Raw genomic sequence first — 18,195 nt, forward strand, 5'->3', positions numbered from 1 at the left:
GTATGTTGTAGCCTATGTTTTTATCATGATAACAGTGACCTTAGAATCTGTAAAACTGTCGCCCCTTTGCTCCATGATAACCATTCTTGCCTTGTGCGTCAGTGTTATCATAGGGATCTTGCACAGATCATTGCCCCTGTATCCTCGCCTAGGTATCTAAAGTTGCAAAACCCAGACTGGCCACATGAATGCAACCTTGCACTTTCCATAATACACGTTCTAAGTATGTCCTGGCACCAAAAAGTTAGATTCCTGTCCCTTGAAGGACCACTTGGAGGCGCTGTGGGGCTGCGGCAGCTTAGCTGCAGTTCCCATACATGGGCTCATCACCGCCAGATATTGTGTTCAAGGTCAGGGGGCAGCTGTGTAGATTATGGTTTAATTTCTGCCTAATGGGAGAAGAAGCTTAGGTTCTCAATGTAAAATGGGATCTTTAGTATAATAATGAATAATTGCCTGTGACTGAAGTGAGCGCTTGTCTCGTTTCATTGTGAACAATGGCCTTGCCTCTCTCGTCAAAAGTTCACTAGTACGGCCTGTACAGTTACCGAAATACACGGCTCAGCTTTTTGGGTACCTGACATTAGAGCGCGACCCCTCTCAGACAATACATACGTTACATGGGTGTTTGTCACGTGTTCCTGTGACTAAGGCTGCTCAGTTATTGTAGTTTTCTATATGGACCTTTAATGTTTTTAACTGAAATTTAGGAATATATCTGTAAATGAATGTACTTTAGCTTCATGTAAAAATGCAGGTGAACTTCAGATGTATTAGAGTTTTGCTAAATGACACATTCAGCTCTGCTATACCTGTTAGATCTAGTCCTGTTCTCTGTCTTCTCTGTATTTTTTTTTGCATTTTTTTTTCTTTTTTTTTGCATTTTCTTTTTTTTTTTTTTTTTTTTTTTTTTTTTTTTTTTTGCATTTTTATTGTTGTTATTTTGCACTTTTCCATATCCCCTGTCCATGTGTTTATATGGGAATAAGGGTCCCCTTGTTTAGGACAGACAACAGAGTCATTGCAAAGAGTTGCCCTCGGTTTTGCAAAGAAGAAGCAATTGTATATTACATAGTCATCCGTTTATTGGAGTAGACGTTATGTAATACCACATCTCTCCTGTAGGAGCAGTGTGTGCTTGGCCCCCTCTTTTCTGGTTCTCGTACAAGTTTTAGCTACCAAAACCGCAGGGGTCCCGAAGGTGATCAAATATATTTACAGAGAAAACTGTGTAAACTAGATATCTGCTGAATAACCCAACCCTGACCTCTCATCTGGCCTTACTATTCACTGCTGACCAACAGTGAATATGATTGGTCAAAGCTGTCTGTGATCCAGTCTGCAAGCTCCACCCCTTTAGACCTGTTTAGAGATTGGCACGCCCATCAGACTTTTTCTCATCACATACAAATTTTAGGGAGATACACCCCATGTAAAAGGGACTGCAGCTCTGCTTCATTTGAGTGGGACTGAGCTGCAACAGGAGTTGATGTCACTGGCTTGAGAAGAGGAAGTGCATCTCATTATCATAGTCCTGGACAATCCCTTTAAGGGTAAGTTCACATGGTTTTTTTTGGACCGGAACCTGAGGCGGAGGCTGCCTCATGTTCCGGTCCAAAATACGGGTGCAGTGCAACGGCATCCAGTCGCGCACTCGGGCCTAGTCGGGAGGGAGTGTCTTCAGGCGGAAAGAAACGGCACCCGGAAAAAAAAGAACTGACCGGCTCCCATTGATTTCAATTGGAGCAGTCTTTTTGGTCAGGATTTTGAGGCAGATACGGCCTCAAAATCCTGACCAAAAAACCCTGTGTGCACTTACCCTAAGGACTTCCAACTTCTCGTGCAACCAATTCAATTACATATTGCTAGCAGAATCCTTGACAGACTGCAGTACGAATCACAATCACTGGGTGGCCGTACTTAGGTACATATAGGACAGACGTCTTGTGACAGAGTATCCCAAAATGATAACTGTTTTGAGATCTGGTCATCTCGTGACAACCTTGTAACACATATGTCATATAATGCCTTCGTTCATGTTTTTTTCGTTCTTTTTCGATTATGTAAATGACTTTTAATATGTTTTTTTGCCTCTCTTGGAAGGTGATGAAGGGGCATCTTGCAATGTGACGGCACAGATGGTCCTAGTTTGCTGCTGGAGGAGTATGAAGGAAGTCTCCTTGTTGTTGGGGCTGCTATGCCAAAGTCTTCCCCTGCAGACTGATCCGAGCGCCCCCGAGGGTCTCATTACAGTGGAACAGGTAACCCTGCAGACAGATTTCTAGCTTTTCTTTGCACATGTGATGAAATATGTGTCCAGCGTCTTGTAATTTTTTCCCTTCCGTTTTTGGACTATTCCCCGGTTCTAGTTAAACTTGTGTCCATTCCATTTGGCTTCTCGAGGCAATTGGAAATTTTTGCACTTACTGAGTATTTCTCAGCATCAGACGATCCGTTGTGATGCCAGAGCGCCCTCCATGAATTACTCCTTACGTTTATAGCTACAATCTTCCCGGTTGTGACGATTGTGTTACATTTGGTTGTATGTTTGTCACTAACTTCTAGATTGACGTTCAGGAAAATTTTCGCACAACATTTAGATGTCGCCTTTCCAGGGACTTGAATTTCACTTCCCTAATCCAGGCTTTTGTTGAAATGGGGATTTCAGGCTGGTTCCGATGCCTGGTCACATGATCATAACCCATCCCATAGGTCGTTCCGCTTCCTCCCGCCTCTGCTTTTTGTATAGCGCCCTGTGTTATGGGGACTGGCTGTGCAAACAGGAGAGGAGGGAGAAGTTGGAGCGGGACAGGGACTGGTGCTTATAATGGGACCTGAAGTCGGAAACAGCCCACAACCCCCGGTCCAATTTCAACAAATGCCCAAAGCAAGTAAGTGAAATTCAAGTCCCTGTATAGCCCCTCCTAGTGGCCATCTAAAGCAGTGTTTATCAATTTATTCGTGCAAATTACCTCCTAGTGAGGAATAGTCCTAACCGAGTACCTCTAAAGTAGCAATCTCTTATAATGGTTAATAAAATAAGGCTTTGTTTGGAGCCACCTCAGTGCCCCCACATGTTGTGTCCCTTTAATGGAATCGGCATGGATGTTCTATGTTGATGCTTAAAGGGATTCTACCATTAAAATAAGCTTTTTTTTCTAGTTACCACGTCGGAATAGCTTTAAGAAAGGCTATTCCTCTCCTACCTGTATCAGTCGCCTCCGGCCCGCCGTTCGGTAGAAATAACAGTTTTTACCGGTATGCAAATGAGTTCTCTCGCAGCATTGGGGGTGTGGCCCTTGTGCTCAAACAGCAGTGGGGGCGTCCCCAATGCTGCCAGAGAACTCTCTCCTGCAACGCCTACATCATCTTCTGCAACCGCCTCTTCTGCTGTCTTCTTCCGGCTGGGGTCACGCTCTGCTCTTGCGCGCATGCGCAGTATGCTGCTGAAGTTCCTCTAGTTCTCCGTAGAACTACAGGAGCGTGACCCCAGCCGGAAGAAGACGGCAGAAGAGGCGGTTGCAGAAGAAGATGGAAGCGTCGCAGGAGAGAGTTCTCTGGCAGCATTGGGGACGCTCCCAGTGCTGTTTGGGAGCTGAGGACCGCCCCCAGTGCTGTGAGAGAACTCATTTGTATACCAAAGAAAACCGGGATTTCTACCGAACGGTGGGCCGGAGGCAGCTGATCAAGGAAGAAGACGAATAGCCTTTCTTAAGGCTATTCCGAAGTGGTAACTAGAAAAAAAAACTTATTTTAATGGTAGAATCCCTTTTAGTTAGTCATGTTATAGATTTGCTGTTAAGGTTTCCCAAAAACAAAAGTCAACAGGACAGGGGATAAGTGTTATCGGTGGGGGTTCTACATCTGTGCACCCCACTGATCAGGAGTCTAGAGTCCCTCCATTTGGAAGATGCACTCCATATAACTCAATGGGATTCCTGATGGTAGCCTAGTGCTCTACTTGGCTGTTTTTAGGGGGGACTTATGAACTCCCTTCTCTTGATCATTGAAGATCCTAATGGTCAGACCCTCACCGATCAGACACTTATTATCCCCTATACACAGAACCTCTATAAGAATATACTGTATATGGACTTATTGATGAGTTTGTATACTTCTCTATGTAGCGAGCTCCCCCTAGTGGTGGCCGTAGGCAGTCAGGATCTTATCATTAAACTCCACGGCCATATGAAGGGAAGGTGAGGATTGTGAGGCCCGAAATAGTAAGGCAGAGCGGTGACTCCTATGAAGCTATTTTAGGACATGAATACGCTGAGAATTTGAACGTGCAAAATAATACTATCCAGTGTTGCTATGTGCAGCATAATACTGTATATAATATGCACCTGGGTATTGATTTTTTTTCGATCAGTCTTTTACTAGGGTGCCCATTCCAGATAGGCGAAAGCTGCTGTAAAGTGAATCTGCTCGCTTTGTGGGAACGTAACCCCTAACAGCAGGGCGGAGGGTAAAAGAGTTAATAAGCCAATTTGCAATCACTGGAAAGCTGTAGCTTTTGTAACCGGACCCAGACTTTTCTTGATTTTTTTTTTCCCTTTTGAGGGATTTAATTTGCAAGTCTTTTACATAATTATTGGAGGTATTGACTTTCACGGACGACATTTTTTCGGCATTGCATATACAGTACAAAGTAATTTTATGTATATATATACAGATCCTCCAATCTTCAGACCTTTAGGGTTGGAATGTGGGGGTTTCAATGTAAAGAAGACTGCGGTTTAAACACAGGCTTGGATAAACTTACATAAAGGTTTGGTGCCGTTCCCAAAAAGTCCAGAGACAGCAGTTTTGTAAGATTTGAGCGCATGGGCCTCAGTATCACTACATTGACTTAAAACGTCAGCGAGACTGGCCTAACTTTGTTCCCTTCGCCCTAAGGGGGAATCCACACAGGATGGGATTGCACAGGTGAAATAATAATCTGTTGTGGATTAGAGTAACAGACAGGTTTTGCGAATTTCTCCCACATTGGGCACATTTTTTATATGCAGAAATTGACATTCAGTATGGATCAGAAAGAAATGGCTCTTTCTGTTATCAGGGATTTACCCTGTTTCCACTCTCTCTACTAAACTGCCTTCGACTGTGAAAATCACTGCTGCTTCTGTCGAGATGGACGGCAGGTCACGTGACTTGTCTGTAGAAGTCTATGGAGAGAAGTGAGCACAGTAAGAGCTTTCTATCACATAGAAAGTACTTTATTGAGATCAGTACACATGAGTACTTCACTATATATGTATGATCCTGGGATCATTTGAGTGAATCAGAGAGAGAGAGAGAGAGAGAGAGAGAGAGAGTGTATAGAGCAGATTCTTCTCTACTTACTGTGTGCAGTGTATGGCAGCTAGTCCTCACCCACCAACTCAGAGAGGACTGCATGTTCCAGATACAGCAGAAGGGAATGGATTTAGGAGATGTCCAAGAGATTACTTTGTATTTCCCATTCCGTTTTTCAAGCCTCTGGCTCAAAAAACCGCAGCAAAATCTGCAAAAAAAAAAAGGTGCCTTTCTGCAACGTGGGGCCTTAGCTTCAAACAGGACTTTGGAGTCGATAGACTGAACTACCGACTCTGACTCCTCTTTTGCTCCACAACCTGACTCCTGCTCCGATTGTACATGTGGCAAGACATGGCAGAGAGTATTTGGTGCTGATTTTGAGATGGAAAAATGCTTCAAAATCAGTGGGAAGTTCCGTTGTGTGAACATACACTAAGGACAAAGTATACATCTAATTTGTTAGATAATATCAGTAATTGTATAATTGGTTACTTTGTAGCCAGAGTCGCTAATTTTTTTAAATTTTTTTTTTTTACCAACTTTTTCTGAAACTAGTCCCAACTACAAATTCAACTTCGTCTGGTTTTAAACGCAGTTCGTAAGCCAAAAAAGAAGAATTTCTCTTTCACATACATGCTTAGGGACGTGTACTAGGGTTGAGCCGATCCTGAGATTTCAGGATCGATTTTAAAATCCGATTTCCGATCATTTTCCAGCCGATCGCGATTGTGAAATTTGCTCGAACGCCGATTGAGATCTGATCTCGATCGCTCAACCCTAATTGGATATTATATATACAGTGGGGTTGAGCCGATCTTGAGATTTCAAACTCCGATTTTCGATCATTTTCCGTCTGATCGCAATCTTGAAATTTGCTTGATCGCCGATCGGGATCCGATCTTTTCTGATCCTGATTGCTCAACCCTTATTGTATATTATATAGACAGTTGGGTTGAGCCGATCTTGAGATTTCAAAATCCGATTTTCGATCATTTTCCAGCCAATCCCGATCGTGAAATTTGCTCGATCGCCGATCGGGATCCGATCTTTTCTGATCCCGATCGCTCAACCCTAATTGCATATTATATAGACAGTAGGGTTGAGCCGATCTTGAGATTTCAAACTCCGATTTTCGATCACTTTCCAGCCAATCCTGATCGTGAAATTTGCTCAATAGGGATCCGATCTTTTCCGATCGCTCAACCCTAATTGTACATTATATAGACGGTAGGGTTGAGCCAATCTTGCGATTTCAAACTCTGATTTTTGATCATTTTCCAGCCGATCGCGATCATGAAATTTGCTCGATCGCCGATCAGGATCCGATCTTTTCCGATCGCTCTGGCCTAATTTGTACCCATCTCCAGAATGCAACTCCCCAATCCTTGTGATATGGCCGCTGTATCCAGGCGAGGGGTGGCTGTCACATATACGCACATCTTTCTCAATTCATCACCAAATTGTCTGAGTATGGTCGTACATTTGCAACTCTCTCCATTGGTTTTTACGGGAGTTATTGAAGCCGCCTACTCCGCGTACCTGTGAGTGTCCATGACCAATTCAACCATCTCTTTACTCACTCCTCTCCTCGAAGCTGTGCGAGCCTCACCAGGCGGGATGGAAATTGAGGAACCCTCGGTTTGGAGATGGGTGCGGAACCTGCACCCAGTATCCTGGTAAATCCTATGGACCTGCCCTAGCTGTCTATGATGGGATTGCCCCATTGGTGCCAGTCACTTTCCGCTCATCGTACACTTCATTTCATATCTCCTTTATTGCTGCGCTTTATGAATATCTTTTGTTTCCTTCTCTCTTTTATTTTTCTCACAGAAACCTTTCAGATTTGAAGCTCTGAAATCCGGAGCGCCATCTGGGACTGTTCACTCGACATAAGCGCAGTGTTTACAAGAAATTAGCTTACCACAAGCATTTCATTTGGAAATATCAAGGATTTATTAGTTTTCTGTTTTCAATTCTTGACCTTTCCCTTCCATCTGGTTTTAACAAACCAGTATTTTCTGAGGGAGGGGAAACTGGGGAATATCGGGGCGAAAAAAAAAAAAAAAAAACTGGTTTAAACCTCCGTCCTTGTTTGAAATGAGAATTTGTTCCATTCAAGGTGTTGTGAGAATACGCATGGCAACATTCATGCTGATCTTTGGGCACTGGTGACTTTCGCATGTTCTTCATATGTTCGCCAGCTGTGCGTTTTGCACTCGGCTGTGTCTGTTCTTTCGGCTTGCGGGGCTGAGTATGGCTTTGTTTATTGTTCATTAGTCTCGGTCATGCTGATTTATTGCACTATTTGGAAATCACACTCACATTTGGAGGTTTGTGCCCAGCTCGGCTCTCACCAGTCTTATCAAGTTGGACTTCTTACTATGCGAAAAGTTAATGAGGACATCCAATTAGGAAATAACTTAGCATAAATAAATAGTATAAGTCAATATAAGAAACTTTCTAATATATCTTATTAAAGAATAATGCTTCATTCTGAATTTATCAGGTTGAGTTACTTCTAACATAGAAGTCTATGGAGAGAGGAGGCTGCTGGAAAGACGCAGACATACTGCAGCTGTTAAGCTCTGTTATACTGTGAGGGTAAGTTCACACGGGGTTTTTTGGTCAGGATTTTGAGGCCTCAAAATCCTGAGCAAAAGACGGCTCCCATTGAAATCAATGGGAGACGGTCAGTTCTTTTTTCCGGAAGACGTTTGTTTCAGCTCCCGGAAAAATAAGCGACGTGCTCATTCTTTCAGGCAGATTCTCCTCGCGACATCCGCCTGAAGACACTCCCTGCCGACTAGGTGCATTCATTTGGGCCTAATCCGGAGCGGAGTGCGTGACTGCATTGGCATCCAGTCGCAGCTACCCGTATTTTGGTCCGGAACCTGAGGCGGTCCAAAAAACCTCTGTGAGCTTATCCTTAGTATCTTGTAAAATAAGGCTCTAACACTGAAGATTAAAGCAATAAATCTATTACTAGCCAATGGCAACCCCCTCCTCCCTTTCCAATTCTCCATAGACTTCTGTGTGTGAGGCTGGATCTGGAGATGGGTTCTATGAGAGATAGGAGTCTGAGCGAAGATGAGGAGGAGGAGGGCGACAGCCAGAACGATAGAGAAGGAAAACGATTTATTCTTATTTTTTTTATGAGGTTCTTATATTACCATGTAAGATTAATTTATGGAAAGCGATTTTATAGGAAGGAAGGAGGCCAGCGGCTGGAGATGGATGTCTACGCTCACTGGTCCACAGATTGGAGTGTAAGGTCACCTGGCAAGTAATTGGGCACCTGAAGAAGAGCTTTTGGAGCTTGAAACGCGTTGTGCAGTACGTTTTTAATTTTATTCACCTTGTCGACACTCCAATCTGTGGACCAGAGAGCGCAGACGTCCATCCCCAGCCATTGGCCTCCTTCCTTCCATTACCATCTGGTCCTCAGTGACCAGTCTTTAGATTCTGCAGCCACCTCAGCCTCCATGCTTCCATTGGTGTTGTGACTTATTCACAACACCCGAAGGTGAGGGACCACCTGTACATTTCTCTGCAAATTGTTATTTCCAACATCCATTGCAAACTCATCTACACTATAAGCACGCTCGGTGTTCTCCCCCTTTTTTGTTTTTCGTTGCAGATACATTTTTAACAAAAGAAAAATCCTAAATAAAGTAACTCATGGGCTTTAAAAAAAAATAGACAAAAAATGTCAAATCGGGAACATTTCCACAACTTGCAACTTAATAAGTCTCCCTCTTTGGATTGCCCATTGACTTTGCCCGCCTTTACTGTTCCCATAAAGTTTCCCCTCCCCCCACGTTTTACGGGCGACCTAGGTGAGGTTCACAAATAGTGAATGTGCTGGCGATTTCCCGTCGTCCAGTTTTATGCATTTGCAAAGTGATAGAAATATTAACAAATCTTATTCGCGTTCCAAGCAAAAAAAATTCAAAAATTGAAAATCGGAAATTCAAAATAAGGTTTGGACGTAAAGTCCTTGGCAGGACAATTGTTTTTGTAGATTTTCACTGCAGAGTTCACCTTGTACAACATGTTGATTTTTGCTTGGAATCCATACTGCTTTTCAGTGTCTTGGGTGAACGTACCCTTATATAGTTACTCCATACCGTACCATAGATTGGGGGAGGGGGTGACCTGTGACAAATTCTTTCCTACCGTAAAAGTGATAACTTTTGTTGTCTTACAAGGAACTTATAACCAAATTCCTAACCAAGACCTTGGTCCTGGGGGACCCTGATTTGGAGTCACTTCCGTAGACAATGGCTTATTGGTTCGATGTGCCGTCATCATCTGATCAACATCAAACGTGGTGTGAATCCATTCGAAATTTGTAATTTTTTAAAATTTTTACCACACACTTTCCCGGCAGGATACCGGAGCTGCAACACAGCTGGATAGTTTTTGGATGGATGACAAAAACACGGTCTGTGGTTGCTCTTTTCAGCGTCGACCACTAATGGCTGCTGTCTCGTCGTAACGAATTTGTGCAACACTTTCTACTCTTGACTACTTAAGGGCAGCAAGCAGAGGCATTGTTTTCCTAACTACATCCTGGAGAACAGATTTGCATATTTCCCATAATCCCCCCCAGTGGAGCAAAAACGGCTTTGTAAGTCTCCATACGCCTGCGAAGGTGATCTCTCCTTAAGGAGTGATATCCCCAGAACCTTGACTTCTTGAGGAAGATTTTTTGCCCTTACATTTGCCATATAAGTAAATGGAACATATTGTTGCTAATGGAAGACATCTTGTTTAAGCCTATAATTTCAGAAAAGCTCTGACTTGTCATAGTGACATATGGCAGACGTGTTCTCCGAAGTGTTGCCCTTTCGATTGTCCTTGGCTTTGCTCAGCGGAGTGGTTGGTGTTGGCTCATAGAGTAGAGTACACCACTGATTTGGTTCTCCAAGAACTTCTGCCACTGGTTGTTACACTTTAAGACCACATGGATATCCAAAAAGTATCCAAACTCGTATTGTGACTTGTTCTAATCTTCTACTCGTTGAGAACAGTCTTTTCCAGACTGGTCCATCTTCTTTGTTGGATTTCCTTCTACCTTGAATCCATCTTTCATCTGAAGATGTTCACCCATTCATTCTTTGGCCTTCTTTGTGTACCCCTCTACTCAGTCACCCGACTTCTCATCATTATGGTGGTGTACAGTATTGAACAGCGCCTCTTCATGGTGCAAACCTATAGGGTCACCAATTCAATTAAGTAATGGTGTTCGTAATGTACAGTCAAAGAGTATTCACAAGATGGTACGAAGACGGCAAACCATGGATCATTGATCCCTTCTAAAGGCGGAGGCCATCTTAAAATGTTGCCGGACTCGGTGGATGATGGTGCAGTCGCCTACAAAATCTCTGAGTTGCCTGGCAAAATTGTTGCATATGGTGTCACCACCGTTCACGAGCTCAAATCTTGTTTGAAGCTTCTTATACTAAGGAGCACATTACGTGTTATTTTGTCGAAATTGCTTCGCCCCGGTGAGAGTTATTACAGAATATTCGGGGCTTCTTTCGGATCAATCTTCCTATACATTCTTGTATAACCTTTACCTACCCTGGGATGTGCCATTGTCGATCATCATGAGACCCGCATACATTAGATGGTTTTGGAGGTGCTTTTCCACCCCATGGCCAAATTAGTCTTCAAGAACAGTTTTTGTTTTTTGGATCATCTGGGCTTGCAAATGTGTAATGTTGAACTCGATGAACATGTCTTTTTTCGACCCTCTTTGTAGGGATCTCCAGGGTTGTAATTAGTGGTTTTTTGGTTTTGGAAAACTGCATGAGAAGAAAGATGTGACAAAGATACAGAAATAACATTGACTGAGGAGGACAGCTCAAGGGCGGGTGTTTACTGGGGATTTCTTTTTATTTTAGGGGTGATTATATTATAAGGGGTATTCCCATTGCAGAAACAGATGTGTCCTGCCTCCCCTTTCCTCTTGGCTTCTGAGTTCCCAAGATGATAAACTTTGAAAAAACTTTGTGTTTCTGTGTTGTGCAAATTATTATTTTTTTTCAAAGCTGGTCATCTTGTGACACATCAATTGCCTATCCACATTGCATATCCACAAGATATGCTATAAATGTGGACGCGCCACCTCACCTAGTTTGACAGGGGTCTTGGTACCCGTATTCTACCAAAGGTCCAGAAGTAGTCAAGTGAATATTCCTGATATATTAAAAAATGGAAACACCCATGTAAATCATCTGTTTGGGGTTACATCAGATCCCTGTACTATACAGTGTAAGGAGCTGGAAACAGATTGTTCCGTACACTGTATAATAGTGCAGTGGTGTTACTACTGCTCCGCTCCCATTGCACTGTATGGTAAGAGAATTGCAGCCCAAGCAGCAGATCTGTGCACGGAGCAGCTCTCGGCTCCCCATTGATCAAATATTTATGGCTTGTTTGAAATATAGGCCATAAAAAAATCTCTTGGAAAATGTCTTCCTGACCCGTCATCACCAGTTACTTCCCATTTTATCAGTCATGTAGCTATGTCTTTGTGAAGATGCCTTGTTACTTGTGCTGTTCTAAAAATCCATTTATTCTTTTTGAGATTTGATATGTCTGACCTGATAGCGTTCCAAAGGAGATTGATTGCTGGTGTGTACATGATGGGCAGGGTATGTGACCTGAGTTGGTTGGTGTGGTGAGGGCTACTTTTTTCATGATCACATCTCAGTATGCAAAGACCAGTAAAACATCTGCAGACAGAAGCAGCTGTGGTCGAAAGTCAAAGCTCAACCCAAGATGCCATACAGCGATTTTGTTCCTCTGATTGTTGTTGTACACCTGGTAAGGGTGTCTCACCTGACTTGATTGGGGAGTCGAGGGCTACTGGTTCTGCAATCACATCTCACTATGCAAAGTCCACCAAAACATCTGCAGACAGAAGTAGCTGTGGTCTGGGGGCAACACGGTGGCTCAGTGGTTAGTACTGCAGCCTTGCAGTACTTGAATCCTGGGTTCGAATCCTGCCAGGAACAATATCTGCAAGGAGTTTGTATGTTCTCCCCATGTTTGCATGGATTTCCTCCCATTCTACAAAAAGTTATACTCATAAGTAAAAAGAAAAAAAAAAGTAGCAGCTGTGGTCTAAAGTCAAAGCTTGACTTTGATTTATTTTTTTGCCACAGATATCATCTTTGTACCGTGCACACCTTATGGTTTTCACTAGTACTTGTGCTCTTGAACTTCCATTCTACTCTTCACCAATATGAAAGGTTGTACATTCGGCAAATTGCTCTTCAGTCACATGCGCCAAGTTTTGACTTTTGGCCACAGTTGTTTGTCTGTAGATGTTTTGCTGGTCTTTGCATGGGATTGCGGAGCCAATAGACATAGACACACAACAGCGCAAGTAATAAAGTTTATCAGCATTGACATGACTCAGAGGTAATGGGGCGATTGTCAGCACTGCTTAGAGAGGTATTGTACCAGGGCCTTAAATTAAAGGGAGTCTCTGAACTATAAGCACAGTCAAAGAAAACTGGGGTCCATGTGAACAGATTATCTGTTCTAGCAGCCTCTGGATGTGGACAGTCTTCTAAAGTATAGCTTTTATTTTCCTCAAGCATCAAAGCACCTATAGCCCATTTCCAGCCTTAAAAAGCCCATATAAAATAAAAAGTGTTTTTGAGGCTGAAGCTTCTATTATTGTTTTTATGGTGGAATTAAAAGCAACGTTTTAGAAGATATCTGGTGCCTTGGAAACGTTGTCTCCTAAGAGTAGAAACTTTCTTGTAAGGGAAAAACCTTCCAATAACAAAAATAAAACACTTAAAACTCCAGGTCTTTATGACCTAACAATGTCCGCTGCATTCAGCCGGCGTAAACATGTGATATCGTCTTCCTCTCCTCCTGCCCACTTAACTGAATAATGGACATTAGCGGTGACATCTTTGCTTCTTGCCCTAGTCCTAGCAACACCAACCTTATTCACCATCTGCAAGATAAAACATCAAGGGTGTGTATGATTCTGCAGCCTAAGACCGTTTATGAAAGGTGGCACTCCGACCGAAATGGACCTTTAAAGTGAATCTGAAACACTAAGCATGTTATAGCGCGGGAGGAGTTGAGCAGATTGATATATAGTGTTCAAGGAAATGTTCAATGAAGCTTTCAATCTATTCCTTCTGAGTTTAGGAGTCCAGTGGGCGGTCCTAATAAGTGACTGACCCCTTCCTCTGTATAAGACTGCATACAGAATTAACTGTCAATGAGTAGGACCGCCCACTGGACTCATGAGCCCTGAATGATTACAGAATTAGATCATAAATTGCAAATCATGCTGAATTTTATTCCACAAAACTGTATCTATCAATCTGCTCAGCCCTTCCTGCTCTATAACACACTGCCTGCCGATAGGACTGCATTCTTTAAAGGGATTCTATGATTAAAATGGTTTTTTTTATCTGACTAACACGTAGGAATAGCCTCAAGAAAGGCTATTCTTCTCCTACCTTTAGATGTCTTCTCCACACCGCCGTTCGATAGAAATGCCAGTTTTCTTCTATATGTAAATGAGTTCTCTCGCAGCACTGGGGGCGGGCCCAAAGCTGCGAGAGGACGCTCCAGTGACGCCTCCATCTTCTTCTGGAACAGCCTCTCCCTGTGTTGTCTTCTGGCGCTGGCTTCAAACTTCTAGGCATGCACAGTCGGGTCTGCCATCGGGCCTCGGACAGAGCCAACTGCGCATGCCCGCCTGTTGTAAGTGGCCATTTTCTTGTGGTGGCTTACACAGTAAGATGGGGTAAGCGGCCACAAGAAAATGGCCGTGTGCATCTGCAGTCGGCTCTGCCTGAGGCGACTGCGACTGTACATGTGTAGAAGTTTGACCCCAGCGCCGGAAGAAGGCGTGGGGAGAGACCATTCCAGAAGAAGATGGATGCGTCTCTCGAGAGATCTCTTGCAGCATTGGGGAGGACCCCAGTGCTGTTTGAGCACTGAGGACCGCCCCCAGTGCTGCAAGAGAACTTAACTCATTTGCATACTGAAGAAAACCGGGATTTCTACCGAACTGCGGCACAGAGAAGACATCTAAAGGTAGGAGACGAATAGCCTTTCTTAAGGCTATTCCTAAGTGTTAGTCAGAAAAAAAAAAAAACATTTTAATGATAGGATCCCTTTAAGTGACAATTTCCCATTTCCATCCTGCACCCTGTGCCATACTCCATGGTAATAGCTAAGTTGAAGACATCAACAATGTGTCAGATGCAATTTACAGCTGACACCTTGTTGCAAATCTCATCATCAGAGATAGCTTAGGCAGGACCTAATAGGAAACCTGACAGCCTTCCTATGAGGTGCTGACGTCTATAATATGAATATTATAAAATCAGTGCATCTGTAGCAGACGTCAAGGGTGTTCCATTTTTTCTTGGCTTTATTAAGAACAAACCTTACGTTCTTCATTCTCTACTAGTCAGACCAGGTACAGATAGTTCTCTGCTTCCCCGAACCATTGGCTTATGTTCCTTACATGTTAATACAAGTTAATGGTTGGCACCTCGGCGCTGACCTCTCTGTGGCACGTATCTTGGGTGGAACTTGAGGAAACAAAGTTTAATTTGTACAAAACAATTGTCAGAAGTGGAACTGCACCTTAAATTAAGAGCAACATTTACTCAGTCTATGAAAGCGCCCCGGCACCTTTCGTCCTGCTTCACACTTGACAAATGCAAATATTTGCTCAGAGTGAAGTTGTAAGATTACCGAATGCTGACATAAATCTCACATAAAAGAGGCGAGTCTCTGCAGCCCACTGGAAAGAAAGAACGTCTTTGGCCTGGTACAGTCCTGTGAGGTAATATACTTTGCAATGTTTGGAATACAAAAGCTGAAATCCGGGATAAAATAAAGGAATTTTCCCAGGAGGCAGAGTTGGATCGTGGACTGTAATGGTACGGTTGTTCTATGAAGTAATGACGGTATTTTTATAAAAATATTTGTTCAAAGATGGAAGCTTAAGTACAGTCAACCGAAGCTGATGTTTGACACGTCGATGCCATGAAGCTAGACCACTGTTAGGTATAAAGACCTCTGGGGAGATGGGTGGAAGGTTGTGAGCCATTCACAATTATGCACGGCACTACAATCCCAATATGGCTACTGATAGGACGTGGCACATGACTCTCCATCGGTGGCTATATGGCGCTTTCACAGAAGCCACTCTCCCGCCAACATGAGCCAATGAGCTCCTCTCCTGTCCTCCAGGCCACTATCATTAGTGAGGAGCAGTGAAAAAAGGTCACGTCTGCTGGCGCCAATCAAACAGGTCACGCTCCCTTTTCTGCCGGCAAGAACTAATATATGTTGTCTCTTACTATTTGTATGATGTTCAGAATGAAATAAGGGCAAGAGAAACCACCATGGTGGTGGTGACTGTGAAGTTAAAGTATACGGCTGTACAGAGTGGCTGCTCCCACAATAACTTCAGTGTAAACGGCTATAGCTGTCCATGCATAGGAGAATACAGGGGGCTGGTGAATACAGGCAGAAGATAGGAGGACAGGAGAATACAGGCAGAAGATAGGAGGATAGGAGAGTACAGGCAGAAGACAGGAGGACAGGAAAATACAGGCAGAAGACAGGAGGACAGGAAAATACAGGCAGAAGGCGGAGGACAGGAGAGTACAGGCAGAAGACAGGTGGACAGGAGAGGACAGGCAGAAGACAGGAGAGGACAGGCAGAAGACATGAGGACAGGAGAGGACAGGCAGAAGACAGGAAAATACAGGCAGAAGACAGGAGGGCAGGCGAATACAGGCAGAAGACAGGAGGATAGGAAAATACAGGCAGAAGACAGGAGGATAGGAAAATACAGGCAGAAGACAGGAGGACAGGCAGAAGACAGGAAAATACAAGCAGAAGACAGGAGGACAGGAAAATACAGGCAGAAGACAGGAGGATAGGAGAGTACAGGAAGAAGACAGGAGGACAGGAAAATACAGGCAGAAGACAGGAGGATAGGAGAGTACAGGAAGAAGACAGGAAAATACAGGCAGAAGACAGGAGGATAGGAGAGTACAGGAAGAAGACAGGAGGACAGGAAAATACAGGCAGAAGACAGGAGGACAGGAAAATACAGGCAGAAGACAGGAGGATAGGAGAGTACAGGAAGAAGACAGGAGGACAGGAAAATACAGGCAGAAGACAGGAGGACAGGAAAATACAGGCAGAAGACAGGAGGACAGGAAAATACAGGCAGAAGACAGGAGGACAGGAAAATACAGGCGGAGGACAGGAAAATACAGGCAGAAGACAGGAGGATAGGAGAGTACAGGAAGAAGACAGGAGGACAGGAAAATACAGGCAGAAGACAGGAGGACAGGAAAATACAGCCAGAAGACAGGTGGACAGGAGAGTACAGGCAGAAGACAGGAGGATAGGAGAATAGAGGCAGAAGACAGGAGGGAAGGAGAATACAGGCAGAAGACAGGAGGGCAGGAGAGTACAGGCAGAAGACAGGAGGACAGGCAGAAGACAGGAAAATACAGGCAGAAGACAGGAGGGCAGGCGAATACAGGCATAAAACAGGAGGATAGGAAAGTACAGGCAGAGGACAGGAGGACAGGAAAATACAGGCAGAAGACAGGAGAATAGGAGAATACAAGCAGGAGAATAGGAAAATAGAGGCAGAAGCCAGGAGGGGCAGGAGAGTAGACTATAATGGGTTTTCAGCTTTCTTATGCTGTTTAGTTTAAGTACTTGCTGTATAATACTTAGAGATAAATCGAGAGTTGAATTTGAACTTACTATGTAGCCGTCCTTGCTGCCTATAAAATCACATTCCCAACTAGTGATACAGTCCTATGAAAAAGTTTGGGCACCCCTATTAATCTTAATCATTTTTAGTTCTAAATATTTTGGTGTTTATAACAGCCATTTCAGTTTGATATATCTAATAACTGATGGACACAGTAATATTTCAGGATTGAAATGAGGTTTATTGTACTAACAGAAAATGTGCAATATGCATTAAACCAAAATTTGACCGGTGCAAAAGTATGGGCACCTCAACAGAAAAGTGACATTAATATTTAGTAGATCCTCCTTTTGCAAAGATAACAGCCTCTAGTCGCTTCCTGTAGCTTTTAATCAGTTCCTGGATCCTGGATAAAGGTATTTTGGACAAACAATTCAAGTTCAGTTAAGTTAGATGGTCGCCGGGCATGGACAGCCCGCTTCCAATCATCCCACAGATGTTCAATGATATTCAGGTCTGGGGACTGGGATGGCCATTCCAGAACATTGTAATTGTTCCTCTGCATGAATGCCTGAGGATTTGGAGCGGTGTTTTGGATCATTGTCTTGCTGAAATATCCATCCCCGGCGTAACTTCAACTTCCTCACTGATTCTTGAACATTATTCTCAAGAATCTGCTGATACTGAGTGGAATCCATGCGACTCTCAACTTTAACAAGATTCCCGATGCCGGCATTGGCCACACAGCCCCAAAGCATGATGGAACCTCCACCAAATTTTACAGTGGGTAGCATGTGTTTTTCTTGGAATGCTGTTTCTTTTTGGACGCCATGCATAACGCCTTTTTTTATAACCAAACAACTCAATTTTTGTTTCCAAAATGAAGCTGCCTTGTCCAAATGTGCTTTTTCATACCTCAGGCAACTCTATTTGTGGCGTACGTGCAGAAACGGCTTCTTTCTCATCACTCTCCCATACAGCTTCTCCTTATGCAAAGTGCGCTGTATTGTTGACCGATGCACAGTGACACCATCTGCAGCAAGATGATGCTGCAGCTCTTTGGAGGTGTCTGTGGATTGTCCTTGACTGTTCTCACCATTCTTCTTCTCTGCCTTTCTGATATTTTTCTTGGCCTGCCACTTCTGGGCTTA

At 43.6% G+C, this 18,195-nt stretch overlaps 1 protein-coding gene across 1 annotated transcript in view; it reads left to right on the forward strand.

Annotated features, from left to right (window-relative positions):
- THADA (THADA armadillo repeat containing) overlaps nucleotides 1–18,195 on the forward strand; it is a 399,509-nt gene that overhangs the window by 52,945 nt on the left and 328,369 nt on the right. The window contains exon 21 of the mRNA XM_075267057.1: nucleotides 2,104–2,261. Within this exon, the coding sequence (XP_075123158.1) occupies nucleotides 2,104–2,261 (158 nt within the window). The remainder of the gene's footprint in view (nucleotides 1–2,103; nucleotides 2,262–18,195) is intronic.

Source organism: Leptodactylus fuscus, chromosome 3, assembly GCF_031893055.1.
Source record: "Leptodactylus fuscus isolate aLepFus1 chromosome 3, aLepFus1.hap2, whole genome shotgun sequence".
Taxonomy (NCBI): Eukaryota; Metazoa; Chordata; class Amphibia; order Anura; family Leptodactylidae; genus Leptodactylus; species Leptodactylus fuscus.